This window comes from Stegodyphus dumicola, chromosome X1 (genome assembly GCF_044657685.1).
Source record: "Stegodyphus dumicola isolate Sdum_Otavi_A_Nest chromosome X1, ASM4465768v1".
Classification (NCBI taxonomy): Eukaryota; Metazoa; Arthropoda; class Arachnida; order Araneae; family Eresidae; genus Stegodyphus; species Stegodyphus dumicola.
Genome location: NC_140780.1, coordinates 91,632,010 through 91,647,748, shown reverse-complemented (window position 1 = coordinate 91,647,748; position 15,739 = coordinate 91,632,010). Strand labels below are relative to the sequence as shown.

Sequence of the window (15,739 nt, the reverse complement as noted above, 5' to 3'; positions counted from 1 at the left end):
TAAAGTAGACAGAACGAATAGAAATCGTTCTGCATATACTCTTCAGAAGATAATCAGCTTACTGCATTACGATAGCTCCTAAAATTTATCATAAGGAATATAAGTGGACAACTGCTCTGTTTTTTAATTTTGAATTTCATGTTAAATATATGAGTAACGTAATTCTTCTACGCAGAAAAATGTGAGAATTTGAGACGATATTTAGATATTCCTTGGACATATGATATTTGTATGGGAAAGTATTTGGCGTAAATATGGATTTAAGTGTGTGTGTGTGAGATTATGGCAAAGCCTCGAGGGCTATCTGCCTAAGAGGAGGGATGCCTTCGTGGAGGATTTTCTAAGGGAAACTGGCTCGTATGCACGTTACACATGGGGAAAACCACGAAAACGCCCATGCAGCCAGCCCGTTCGCGGGATTCGAACCTCGGACCGAACTACCAGTGTTCAGCGATTTTACCGCTCGGCCGCTGGTGGGCAATAGGGATTTAAGAAAGATGTGTTCTATCATCCTTATTGAAATTCTTATCGTATTACAGTTTGTGCTAGAAAGCTGTTTTTCATAATGCTTAAAATAGTTACTTAAGCCTGCCATTAATTTTTATTTAAACAAGAAATGAAGAGAGAAAACCAAAACCATGTTTATTACATGTAAAACGATGCTCTTTCCCTGGAAAAAGGTTTCTAATTACCTTTATGTTTCATACTTTTAGGAATGTTTTCTGCATTTATTTCAAAGGGGAAATTCTCAGACTTTGAAAAAACGTCAAATGAATTCAAGTTTAGTCACTTTAGTGAAACTGCTTATTTTTTACTTACCAGTACATCCTCCTTGTGTGATAAAATAAAGAGTGGCATTCTGATTTACCCTGTGAGGGCATTCCAATACAAGTGCTTGCCTTATGCGTCAAAATAAGTCTTATATTGTAAGTTGAGTATTAAACAACAAATTAGTATTGAATTTAAACAAATGCAAAATAAATAAACTTACTTCGAAGAGAAGCTCTGATGTCATTGTGATGAAACAGACAGCAAGGTCTCCAATAGCTAAGTTTAGAATGAAGATATTGACTCTGGAGGAACGGTTTCTGTATCTTGAAAAAGACAAGACCAGGACGATAAGTGTATTTCCTACCAGGGTTAAGAAAATGATGACTGATAAAGTTATCACTTGTTGTATTACTGCGCCACTCCACTCATATGGCGATCTGAAAGAAGTATTTGTCGTATTGGTGTCATTTGAAGTAAGGTTTACTGTTACTACAACCCTCGGCACCAGCAGGAATATTAATAATGCCGTCTTGAACGACATATTTCACTTCAGAAGGGTTGCTTTATATGGAGCTGAAAATGAAAACGGAAAAAAGTATATAAGTGTTTATTACTATAATGGTGAACGTGAAATATGTAATAACACTTAAATAACGAATCAAGACAGAAAAAGGATAAAATCAAGAACAGAAATTCATTGCTAGGCAAAAATTAATTTTGAAAACACTTAATTCTTATATGTCAATAAATTAAATGTTAAAGCTTGCGTAATATACAACATGAATCAAGTAGTCTTGCATCTTGCTATTTGTTTACAGCATGAAGTTAATTCACAAATCGTTCGGTACAAGCACGTTTTAAAATATATTTTTTTTAAATGTAGAGGTAGTGCTTGGAAGTAATAAGACTGTGGTTAATGAAAAGTAAAATTAAGTTTAAAAACAACACATAGATATGTACACATGCAAGGCCCATTATTTCATTTAAGATTAGAAATGACGAACTATGAATTCTCAGTAATTTGAAAATTTTAAATAAGTTATGGAAAGTAGAGCAAAGAATTCTGATACGAAGAACTGCGTAGTTTTCTCTCATATTACTAGTAAACAGTAGTTCGACCCGCACTGCGTAAACGTTATAAACATAAATAGGCTTAAAGGCCTAGAGGCATAAATAGGCCTAGAGTTTATGATGACACATGAAATACATTTATTGGCATATGTTACATTAGCATAAACTTACAAAACAGAAATTAGAAACCTAATTTGGAAGGGCTTAATGTAATGTATGTAATGTTAATAATATTAGAATTCTAATAACCGCTGCAGCAGAAATTTCTGTAGTGTGTAAATACTAATTTGTTGCTAAATTACTAGTAGAAAATGCTTTCTTTTTTTGTTTTCAGCTATTGTCGTCACGCAACAAAAATGTAAATTTGTAGGAGGTGTTAATAACTCAATGTTTTCTCACGGGCTTGAAATGCTTTAATTCTCATCAATTTTTGTTGATAAAATCTAAATACAGATAACCTAAATACATAAAAGCTCGATCATTAGCAATCTCTCTGCAAGAATTTCCTTTCAGCTACCTAAGCTTGGTTTCTCTAACGATCTGTCTATGTACAAAACAGATCATTAGAGAAATTAAGCAAGTGTAGTGAATGGTAGCCAGTGATTCACTATGCAGTTCAATCATGAATCCTCTTTGTGTACCTAAGGTGCAAACTCAAAGTTTTAAAATGGTACAGCATAATAAATATTAAAAAAATTCTAGTTTTATGAATGAAACTTATAACTGTGAACTTGAAACAGGATCTAATTTTAAGTAATGTTTGGATGAAAACTGAATTTTCCCTGTTCTATAAAATTTTGGAAATTCGTCCCAGGTAAAATTTAACATTAATAGAATGTACTAAACGTGGATGCTGTATTAAGGTAACAGAAGTACTATATTTTCTCTACTTAAATTGAATTGCGATTCTACTGAAGTAACTATTGTTTATGTAAATCTTTAAAGACATGAAACCAGTAGAATTCTTGAGCAAGCGATATTTAGAAGAGCTTTTCCTCAAAAGCTTTGACATAGACCTGCATTAAGTCTCTTTATACACACAATCCTAATGGACTTGAAGTTTCAGTTTATTTTTATAGTGCTTCCTTTAATATTTTTGTGTAATCAATAAATATGCAAAAGAAAGGCTTATATGCAGGAAGGCTTCCACGAATGTCTTCCTTTCCTGGGTTACCAAGCCTGAAAATATAAGAATGAAGGATAAAACATTTCCCAATGGATGTCTGAATACGAATACTAAGAGAGGAATTTCGATTTCAAATAAAGGAGCTCTAGAAGTTTCCAATAAGTTGATATATCTGTACTTGATCCTTAGAATAACATATTGCAGACCTTAGCAATTACGGCTGTGGTTTGGTAATGTAGGTTTAAATGCATGTCGCGCATGTATTATTTTCTCAATAAAATGAAATGCCCGTAAAATTCCAAAACGTTGAGAGTTGAATGAGAAATTGAATGCTTCAATTGATTTCAGGAAAATTTCAGGATCTGTTTTGTGCATGTTAAACATAGAAAATGCCGTGGTTCGCAAAGCAAATATTTATTACCGAGATATGCAGAGATACACGCAGAGTTACATGCAAGCAGAAATAAGTAAGTACAAGCACTAGCAGCCATAAGCGGTTACAGAGGTCATATATATAACTTTATAACAGATCATGGTTTAACAAATCATAAACAAGACACAATAAATAACCAATCAAAAGAAACATGCAGAATGGGATTTAGTTTCAGAATAACTCGGACCTGGCTGTAAGCTAATGAATGTTTCGGACGTGACAGAAAGCTATACTTCCTTTTAACCAGTAAGAATGCGATTACAAATATCTCAACAGTGCATGGATAGATTATTAGAGAAATCAAGTTTACGTGACTGAAGGAAAATCCTTGCATAGTGATGTTTAAAATGCACAAATTTGGATTGTATAATGCGAAGTAGGGTAGGGAAAACATTGTTAGATAAGCATTTACAAAAAGATGCTTCTTCCTTCGTACAGAAAAATCAAAATTTAAATTACATTTTTCTCACACTATTACAATGTATCTCGCATAAATTTAATTCACTAAAAACTAAACAGTATCAAACTATTTTCCCATACATTGTTATTTTTCTGTATTGTACATAGTTTAGAAGATGGATGTAAACTACCCAGCTTTACATTCAAACCCCAAACTGATTTCTTATTAGGAGAGAGAAAGCATTTCACTCATGTCTTTAAATAAAACACCCGGATAATTGCGTTGCAGCGGGTTATTTCATATGTTTATTTTTCATGGCAATCCCTACATCACGGAGCACATTGCCGAATATACACAGCCCTGCATGCATTAGGACTTCGAACGTTCCGAAACTAGCTCTGGTATAGATCAGGAAACTCAGCGAAGAACATTCAAACCACTGGATCTGGGGAGACTGTGCTGAACCCTGGGAAGACTTTTTGACCACTGGAAAGATTTTGATTATACCCGAACTCTAGCGTACCATTTACGAATCAATCAACACTCACCAGTACATTAGACACAGTATACAATATATTAATGCTAACTTGCTAACAAAGCTTCTTACAATACCTCGCATTTGACTACTAAACAAATTGAAATACTTATTGCTTATAAACGTTTTGGAGAATTTGGGAAGTTTTCACTTCAACGGCAAAAACTGCACAAGAGTGAAATACATCACTGTGAAAATAAAACAGGTAATTCTCCGGAATCACGTGTCAATATCATTAACATTTCTCAGAGTAGATCATTTCCGATATCATAAGCAGGTATCAAAATTATTTTTGAAGTTCTATAATTACGTACTCATAATGTGGAAATCTTGAACATCCTGAATGTATCGTATGTAAGGAAAACTTAACCAATTAATATATGGTTCAAAGTAAATTAAATATTTATTTTAAAACAAAACATAGTAATTTAGTAAACAAATATAAACTATATTTCAGTCATTTGACTTCTTAAGTAAGACAAGCCAAGATAATAATAAAATAATAACTGCAAACTTATAAAGTAGCAGAAATAATTGACATAATGGGAGTCATAAACAGCAAAAGAAATTTGGATGTTACGTGGTTGCGAAAACGTGTTAAATGCACGTTAGCACGGGATGCTGAGAGGGATCTATCCAAACGTACCTTTTTTCAAAGGATGATATTTCTTGCTACGTAAAAATCAAGTGGAATTCAGAAAAATGTAACAGGAAAAAAATTGCATGAGGGTAGAAAACTTTCGCTTCAGCTTGATGAGTCTACATATTTAAGTTAACAAGACCAATTATTCAATTAAAAGCCGGCATTCCATATATGAACAGATTCTATCGGTTAAAACATCGCCTATGACGTCAATAGACAATGTATATACTAATCTAATGGTCACTGGATCAAAATGCATTTCATTGTAAACTGATAACGCATCGTAAATCAGTGTTCGAATTATAAACTTCATTTAAAGCTAGATTATCTCAATATTGGTTTTTCCCCCCCATAATGTTTTACATCGGGAATCATTGAACACACAGTTTTTTTCAGCCTGAAGGAACGCAATGGTCTCTGTTGATGAAATGGCTAACTGCGTTAAAAAATCAGTAAAATGTAGTCTTCTCAATATCATGTGCCAGTAAGGGGAAGTTCGTGAAATTATCCTTTTTCACATTCATATTCAATAGTTGGCTAGAAGAAAGGCACTCTTTAGATTTTACGAATTGATGAATGAGGTTATAAGGTATTTCTCCCGGCTTTTTATTATTGCTTTGTAGTGTAGTGATCAGCACGCTGCGCGCGTCAAGAAGTCCGTGGTTCAATTCTCAGCGAAGGCGTTGCTCATTTTCATCTTTCCTGCTCCAAAATAACCTAATGTTTCTACAAGGTATTACAAATATTTTACGCAGAGAAACTTCAGTTTTCTATGCTCGTAAAAGAGGAAATATGGGGTTTAATACTTAGAAAACCGAAGCCTTCGTTAACCAGTATGCTTAAATACAGAAACGCCCATCCCGTCAATTACCCGTCCCGTCCATTTACTCTCCTTCCCGTCCATTCACGCACAAAGAGGTGTGAAGATTTCAAATGACATCCTTTCTGCTTTCTAACAAAGAAGTTTCCATTAGCCTTTTAGGACAAGCTGTCTACAATAATCTGATACCATGTATTTGGGGAAACTTCACCTGCTAATGCATACTTCAGGGTGAGTGAAGAAAACAAATTCGCAATCTCGATCTTTTTGGGCGGTTGTGGTCCCATGACTGAAAGGACGTCTCGAGCATTTTTGCCTTCAAAGGGCCAAAACATCATCAACATACCTAGCTTATAATGACATAATGGGATTCATATACAGAAAAAGAAATTTAGATATTAAGTGGTTGCGAAAAAGTGATAAATGCACGTTAGCACGGGATGCTGAGAGGGATCTATTCAAACGTACCTTTTTCCAAAGGTACGTTTCCAAATGTACCTTTTTACACATGAATACTATTACTACTGGTAGATATTATAAGGGAGCTAATATTCTTATGTAACAAGTGGAATCGGGTCTTAAAATGCATCAAATTTAAGAAATCAAAAATCGAAGAGAAACATTCATAATTTCTCTCACAGTTTGTAACGGTATTGATACTACCTACGCTTTGACTTTAAAACATCTTTCGGCTTTGAAAGATAAACTGCAACAATATTTTCCTTCATTAGTGTGATAGATTGTGACTGTGACTACTACTGAATGCACACAATACCAATAAAGTTTACAAAAACATTACTATATCAATTTTGGACATCACTAAAATGACAGCTCTCAGAGTTAGCAGAAAATTCTCTTCCTGCAGTACCTTAGTATTCAACAGCATACCTGTATGAGCAGTGATTTTCAGCTTGACTTACATTAAAAGCAAAAACGAGAGCGGTTTTCTTCTGTGAACCACGAATTATGAGTGAGTTTGTCTGCGACTCCTCTTCCTATTGACCAATTGAGAAAATGTAAGAAAAGGCCAGCATTTCCCAGTGAATTAGAAAAGCTTTGTAATTATTGATTTTCCACATTTTGAAGAAATGCAGGAAAATAAACAAACCCGTAATTTCCTTTGAACACGAAAAATCGTTTAATTATTTACGACACATTTTAATTGGTCAGTGCGCAATACGGTTTTGTAGTCTTAAGGCTTGTCTACAGGAGGAAACATTATATCCGAACATGTATCCTGGACAGTCGCGGCAACTGATGTGCACGGAAAACATCTGTAAGCCTGGTTCAGACGACGTGACCATTGACAATGGCTAAATAAAATTTTGCTGGAAACTTGTTTTGCTGTAGGCGGAGAAACTGTGAGTGGAAATGGTATTACGTGCCCCAAACTCAAAGGTCATCAGCGTTTTTAAGGTTAAAGTGGGATTAATTGATTGCAATTTTTGTTATTATTTTAACAAAATTAACGCTTCCATATTTATTTCGGATCATGATTTACTAATGATTTCTTCTTAATTAGTAATGCTTTTTCCCCTTGATGCAAATGATTTGTTGCTGTAAGCTATAGAGAAATGTACACTGCTGGCCAATAAAATTGCAACACCAAGAAGAAATGATTTGATGAACGTCAAAATTACATGAAAGGAAGAAGAGGATGAGATTTCAGCGCAGTTAGACGACACAGGACGGATAAACGACATCTGAAGCACTACATAAAAGAAAATTTGTGGAGTGGGGTTCTTACTCGGAAAGAGCTTTGGAAGGTCGGAGTTTGCTCAGAATATCGTGTTATGCCTCCAATAAAAGGAAGAAATGTTTTCCTAGCAAATGTCGGAGTTCGCTAGAGACGGGATCGTTTATAATTGAGAGTATGGATTATCGTTTCGTGATATCGCCCTTCGCACTGGTCGGCATCCAGCCACTGTCATGCGAATATGGAATCAATGGGTTGATAAGGGTAATATTAAACGGCATGCAGCAGAATCTTAACGAGCCTTTCCATGACTAACGCTCTACAGGACAGACATAGTGTGTGGTCAGCCCTGCAAAACCGTACAACCACATCACGGACCATTAGTCAGGAAACAGGCATGTTTGCAGCATGTCCAGTACCCTCTCCTACGGTTCGTCGATGTTTGCAGCAGCGTAGAATATCAGCACGGCAAGCATTACTTCGGTTTCCCTTGACAATGCAAAGCATAGAAAGAGACGGCAACTCTAGTGCGCCTAACGACAAAGCTGGATACAGGAGTGGCAAAATGTCGTCTTTTCAGATGAATCCCGCTTCTGCATGCAGTATTCTGATGGCTGAATACATGTCTGGAGACACCAAGGAGACCGCAAATCGCCTGCTTGCATTCGATATCGATATAGGGGCCCTGCACCTGGTGTGATGGTGTGGGCAGCCTTTGGCTACACGACACGTATATCTCTAGTTCGGATCGACGGTAATTTGAACGCAGATCGGTACATTTCTGAGATCTTACGTTCAGGTGCTGTGTTCTGTTTTGGAGGCCTGTCGAACTCCATCTTCTAACAAGATAATGCAATACCATGTTGCAGGACATATCCTGAGATTCCTCGATACTCAGGATATTCGATTGCTGCCTTGGACTGATATGTCACCCATTGAAAACATCTGATCATCGGTTGATGATAGACTGGCCTGCCACCTGTATCCAGCTAATACGGTTTATGAAGTGTGGCATAGACTTGAAGCAGCGTGGAACGAGTTGCCCTTTTCTGTCATCCAAGCCCCATTCGACACCATGCCTAAGCGGGTAAAGGCCGTTTTAGCTGTCAGGGGTGGCAGCTGTTTCTACTAATTTCGCACCTCTATAAACCCCTAAACTGCTTTCAAATTTAAAACATTTGTCTTCATTCAATACTGTTTACGTTCAATAAATGTATTTTTTGTATTTTTTCCCATCATGGTGTTGCAATTTTAATGGCCAGCAGTGTATTTTATACATCATTTGTTAGCATTAACTAAGTCTGTTAGAAAGTTTCTTCGTGTTTAATACACTGACTACCAATAAGTATTTGGACACCTATGCAAATGACGATATCTGCGGTCCCAAGGTACGCCACGGACTCCGCCGGTATATATCGTGTAGGAAACAGCATCGGCTTTAGTCGCATGCAAGATGCCTCGCAGTTCGGAGCTCTCTGATTTCGAGAAAGGTATAATTATCGGGTATCACAAATGTGGCCGATCCTTAAGGGACATATCTAGCGATCTGAAGTACCCAATATCGACAGTGGCCTATGTGATTAAGAAGTGGAAGGTGAGGGGTGATTGTCGGAATGTGCCCCGAGTCGGCAGACCAACGAAACTGGAGGATAGAGACCGACAAGTGCTGTTCAGAGAAATTCGGAAGAACCGCACCCAACCGATAGCCCTCATCCGCGAGGAGTTTCAACAGGCATCCGGGAGTATTGTTTCAATGAATACCATCCGTAAGGAAGCACATATGCTTGGTTTTCATGGTCGTGCTGCTGCCCATAAGCCTTTGATCACAAAGTCCAACCGCGCTGCTCGGTTAATGGGGTGCAAAGCCCATCGAAATTGGACCGTAGATCAGTGGAAACGGGTTCTTTGGAGTGACAAATCAAGGTTCACCCATTACCGTTTGGATGGCAGGGTCTGGGTCTGACGTCTACCTGGAGAACGTCTCCTGCCAGAATGCATTGTGCCAACAGTCAGGTTCGTCGAAGGTGCAATTATGGTCTGGGGTGTTTCTCCTGGTATGGGCTGAGACCCTTTCAGGAGTAAAGGGTCTCAGCCCATACATTTCCTTGGTCCCCATTCATGGTAAGCTCAACTCCGATGCCTACTGCAATATTTTAGATGACAATGTGCTTCCTACGTTGTGGCAGTTTTACGGGTTGGACCCCTGTTACTTTCAGGACGACATTGCCAGTTGTCATGTTTCGACGTTAACCAAGGCTTGGTATGGTGCCAATGGAGTTCATCGAATGGACTGGCCTTCTCAGAGTCCAGACCTGAACCCTATCGAGAACCTCTGGGACGAGTTGCATCGCCGAATTCAAGGGTGCACTATCCTTGCAAAATCGGTGAAGGAACTTCTATGTCTTCTTCAAGCCGAGTGGAAGAAAATTCCACTAACTGTCATACAAAAACTTGTGGAAAGTATGCCCCGGAGGGTCCACGCTGTAAATACTTCTCGTGGAGGCTGTACTAACTATTGATTTTGAATAAAGTTAGTTTTTCTTTTCTATCACAGGTGTCCAAATACTTATTGGTAGTCAGTGTATTACTGTATTATCATGGTCTAAGGTAGGGGTTCTCAACCGGTGGTACGCGTACCTCTGGTGATACGCAAGAGAATAATAGATGGTACTCGAAGAAGCAAACTATTAAATGCAAAAATTAAAATCCCAACATCCTGATTGAGGTTTTTTCTCTAACACTCGTAAATTTGTGCGATCTGAGCTTTATTCAAGAGTAGTAGTGATAGCAGTTACTTTGTAGTAGTGATACTAAAGGTTTTCAATTTTTGTTTAGATGGTGTGCGTTGGTCAAAAAGTTGGAAACCTCTGGTCTAAGGAATCTAACATACAAGAAAAGCTTAATTGATCGTTATTTCATTTGATTAGATTTTCGATTTTCCACTGTTACCGAGTTTTCAGCTTTCGGATAAGGTTTAGCTAGAGCAGTCGCGTGGCATGTTTACCTAAATATTTGTTCTCTTGTGTGAAATATCTAGGTATGAGTTCGAATGCCAGTTCAGCATACTGTATATGAAGTAAACTATTTATTTTTCTTCATTTATGTAAATGAATGACGTTGTATCAATATATATAGATATGAGCATCACAGCTCATCGCTTTCGTTTCCCACTTCATGAATTTTATTTTTTTAATTTACAACTTTTATTTATTGTACTATTTTGCATTTTATTGCCATTTTTTAATCATTTCCTGTCTGCTACTAAGCCTCCAGTTTATTATTATTATCATTACAGTTTATTTTGAAATATTAAGCCTTAAAAATGAAATTATTGAAAGCTTTAAGGCTGATGGAGGTCTCCTGTTGGGTGCGTCTTAAATATGTAAAATCCTTAAATCGATAAATTCCGGTGTAAGTTGAAGGGCAGCCTATTGATATGTACGGAAATATTTGGATACCTGGATTGTCTTTCGTTGTTCCTTTTAGTATTTTTATTTCAATGAAGATTATAGAGTTAAATTATTTATATTTGCGTAAAACAAAATACGAAACTCACTTTCATCCGTAATATTAAATTATGTAGTTGTTTCTCATTTGCCTAAACACAAGCCACATACTTATTTCAATTTAATATAAAAATATGTGTAGTTTTACCACAAAAATGTATTTATTTATTTTATTTCATTTTACATTTTATGTTTTTGATCTAATTATTTTTGATCTGACTGGATTACGTATGAGAAAGTTTAACTACTTCATATATAATACGGATTTTAAAGTTTAGAGCTCTTAATTTAGCACATTCTTAATTCTGTTTTAAAGAAAGTTTGAAAACATTCATGTTTTCTTCAATTTTTTTCTGTTTTAAAAGGATTCTTTTATTAACGGTAATGAATAATGAGCAGTTTCGGTGATATAAAATACTTTGTTAGTAACACAATGTTCTTATAATATATATAAAATATTAAGAATTTCCTTATCAGTTTTTATAACCGTAAAATAACAAAAAGACGAAAATATTAAGAATTAACTTTTGAAAAGTAGCCGAATTATCAGTGACTTGAGTCCAACAACTATCGGAATGGTGTCTAAATGTCCCTACTTTTTTATTTTATTATTTATGCCTACCAATCGCTGAACACTGGTAATTTGCTCTTTACTCAAATCCCACTGAATGGGTGGCAGCATGAGTTTTCGTGATACGTGGCAAATACGAACCAATTTCCTTTAGAAAGACCTCGGCAATAACAACACTTCTACGCAGATAATCCTACCATGCTGTCTCTAAACAACCAAATTAATTAATGTCACCATCTATACAATCTAAAAATACTTTTGACATTTAAAACCCTCCCGTGAAATTTTAAAGCTTTTACATAAAGTTGAATGTAATAGAGTCTTTGGTTTAGAGAAAAAACGTGTTTCATTAAATGGAGTATATGTTTGTTATTTCTCATCCAGTATGAAATTCTTTTTTAAAAGTCATTGGTTTGGGTTCTAAACTATGACTTTTCTTTTAGTAAATATTTTTTACTTTGTTGTTCAAGAGCCATCTCAAGTATTATAAATTAATAATTCATAAAATAAGAAATCATGCTATTATTTAATAATTATTGATTTATAGCATGAATTAGCCACGAAAGATTTCATTATCATTTATCATATTTCCATTAATAAATTTGCAATATTTTGTAATATCTATGAGGGAGAGGGTTTTTTTTTATTATTATTTTTGATATTTCTCAGTATAAGTAATTACTTTAGTTACGAATGAAATTACTTTATATATTTTAAGGATAAATCACTAGTTTCTTTTGAAGAAACTTTTCTTGAAATGTATTTACGAAGTATTCTATCCATGACTTTTATAAACTATTGCATAACTTAATATAATCACAAAGAAAACACGAATGTATGAACAACTGACATTTTCAATTTATTACAAGTCCTTTTAACTCTAAAATTTTGCTATCATGAGAAAGATTTCGTTCAAATTTACTAGTTGATGAAAATTCTTCATCTAAGAAATAGAATCTGAAATAATATCAAAAACAACGAGTCCGAAAAAATTATCTTTGCACCATTTATGTACCTTGTGACACTTAAAACTACTGCAACGTCTGAATCTTACTATAAATTTCTTTGAGACATGAAATTCTGTATTTCAGTCAACACGCAGAACTCTGTAAACAGACTGTTTATTTGCTCGACTAGTGCTGTTGACACGAAGTGTCCTGAATTCCTTGAGAAATGTCGTTTGGATACAAGGGTTTGAGATTTAGGATTCTTATATTTTTAGTAAACCTTCTGTGAAAGCTAGCTTAGATTGGCAGATTTTAAATTTGCAGACATTTTGAAAACTGCTTCGAAATTTGTTTTAGATATTTTATAACTCTCGAAACTGGAAAGGCATTTTATTTTTAAGTTAGTATTGAAACTTCCTCTCTTTCATAGAGTGGAAAACTGAAAATAATTATCTAAAACTTTACTCAGAACTTGCATTATGTAACTTGGTATTAATGAATTTCTTATCAGACAATAAATATTGAGATTTTGCGTCTAGATAATCGCTTGACTTATTCCAAGACGTCTATAGAGAAAATTAAATTATATTTGTCTCAGCCCTAAATGTATTTCTTAAATATCAGCTCACGTAAAAATTTGATCAATGGCTTAATAGAGAGTGAGTGAGTGAGTGAGTGAGTTTTTGGCGCAAAAACCAATGATGATTATGATGCGCCAAACAAATGGTGGGATGACCTAATTTAGAAATGAAATACTTGTGAATAAAAATTATTAAAAAAGCTACATGTACCAAATCCAGAGGATCGAGTCATATAAATAACTTGGTAAAAGCACACATTAAAATACAAAACAAAATCTGCTGAACAGATTACATTAAATAATAAAAGCCAGTCTCTTTTAAATAACAAAATAAATTACAATTGACCTCTCTTCCGATTAAACGGTCGAGAGGTAAGTCGCAGCTATTAAAATATTTCTGACGAAGACTGTTAAAACAGGGACACTCAATTAAAATATGACGAACAGATAGACAAACATTACAATTTGAACAAACAGGCTCATTCTCAGCTTTTAAAAGGTAGTTATGTGTCACTCTAGTGTGACCAATTCTGAGGCGAGTCAAAAGAACTTCCTCCTTACGATTTCTAGTTAATTCCCAATGCTCAATTCTAGCCTTTACATGTCTTAACTTGTTTTGAAGCTGAACATCCCAAAGTTGCTGCCATTTTTTCCGGATCTTCTCTTTGACTACACAACAGATGTCTCCAAAAGGGATGAGGCGACTGGAGGCTTAATAGAGAATAATATAATTTGTTAAAATCATCATGACAAAGCACGCGAGAACTAATTGCTTAACAGGAAAGCAACCTCTGTGGAGGAAATTCGAAAGTAAAATTTAATTTTATTCCGCTGTTACTCATGGGGAAGAACACGAATATAAACAGGCCGATGTCGAGATTTAATCCCAGATAGTGGGTTTCGATCTAATCTACTGGGACTGCAGCAGACTCACGATTAATACAAGATCTAAGCTTTATTTGATTACAGCAAACTGACATATTTTAAGATGAATTACTATACAGAATTTTGCCTGATTTATATTATTTGAAGCCGGTAAGCGGTCGAGTACGTAAGTCATCTGATCATTCGTAGTTCAACCTGGGTTTGAAACCCGGAAATTGGGTTGCCGGCATGGGAGATTCGTGGTCTTACCTGTGTGTTATGTAAATACAAGTTACTTTCCCTCAGGAGGTCCTTAACGAAAGTATTCCTTCCTTTAGGCAGCTAGTCGTTGAGTGGTTTAATATAATAGACTAAAATAATGTAAGCACTTATGTTTCTAGTTAGTAATCTTTTCTTAAATATTTTTTCTATTTATTATGCATCTGCGCTAGATTTTAAAAATATTTCATGTACGTATTTTGTTTAAACTGAAGATTTATAAAGGTGATTAAGTTTATTGAAGACTAAACAAGAGTTAAAGCCGTAATGTGATATTTAACTCTTAATTAGTCTTTTATTTACATCCCACTGCTTAAAATTTCTTTTCGCTCTTTCCAGGATAGTATTCTATAGTGCCAAAATATGTGTTTGAACAGAATGTCCATAAAATGAATTCTAGTTTTTAAAGCAGGGAATAAATATTAGGTACCAGTGTATTCTTCCAAAAATATGAACTCATATGCGTTTCGGCCATTCTGACACTGCAGTTTACTTGCTTTCTTATTATGTTTATTACTACCGGCCTAGATCAATGTATTTCTAATAAAATGAACTGCTTGAATAAAAGACATGCCTTGCTAATTGAAGAATTAAGATGAGTTTTGAAATGAGGTTTAAATATATTACAACGCGATCACTATCTCTATGGATTTGTTACAAGTGTTTAAAACTCTGTACGTAAAAGTGTACGCATGTTTAAAACTGTATGTAAAAATAGTATGCATTAATCTTTGTTAACGTAAAATTCATTTTTGACATAGAGTTGCAAGAGTTTTGTAAGCACAGCAAATTAAAGCTTTGTTGCCTCGCGATATTTGCTAAGAAAAGTATTTTCATTTTAATGTGCTAAAACATACTACATACAAATAAAATCGGAGATTTATAATTTTTTTCACTTACTCTTTATAATATGAAAATAACAGAATGAAGCTGAAAACAATTGTCCTCTACTACGCGTATGCTACATCTGCAAACTCAAGTTAATATGTGTATCTATAATAAAAACAGCACCTGCTTTAAAACTAATTTTGTGGTAGTAAATAGACGATGTTATTCAGTTCATTTAGAATAACACCAATGACGATTTTACTTTGTTAAAAATGAAACCTTTGTAACATTTGAATTTAAAAGTTTAAATTAAAAATTAGAACTTGCAACAAATTTTATAAGAATTTTCCCTCATCAATTTATTAAAAACTTTCAAGGTGAAATTTTGAGATTTAAACTAGATTTAAAAAAATAAATTTAATGGATTTTTAAAGTTAATTCCTACATTCTTCCTAAGTAATTTCATCTTAAGTGAAATGTTCGGAGTAAAAGTAATTCCTCGAAACAAATATGAAGCTACTTAAAGTAAGTTATTACAATTCATAAACTAGCGTTCACACGTCAAACGAAAACCCGATACTTCTATTGCTCGTATGCGAAATTTAAATAAACTATTGAGTTGTAGCTTACAGAGACTGAATTTGGTTTATAAATGAGAATGGAAAAATC

At 34.8% G+C, this 15,739-nt stretch overlaps 1 protein-coding gene across 1 annotated transcript in view; it reads right to left on the bottom strand.

The window, feature by feature from the left end:
- LOC118191112 (cardioacceleratory peptide receptor-like) overlaps positions 1 to 15,739 on the bottom strand; it is a 142,759-nt gene that overhangs the window by 51,529 nt on the left and 75,491 nt on the right. Inside the window, exon 2 of the mRNA XM_085807226.1 lies at positions 992 to 1,344. Within this exon, the coding sequence (XP_085663352.1) occupies positions 992 to 1,312 (321 nt within the window). The 5' untranslated portion in view covers positions 1,313 to 1,344. The remainder of the gene's footprint in view (positions 1 to 991; positions 1,345 to 15,739) is intronic.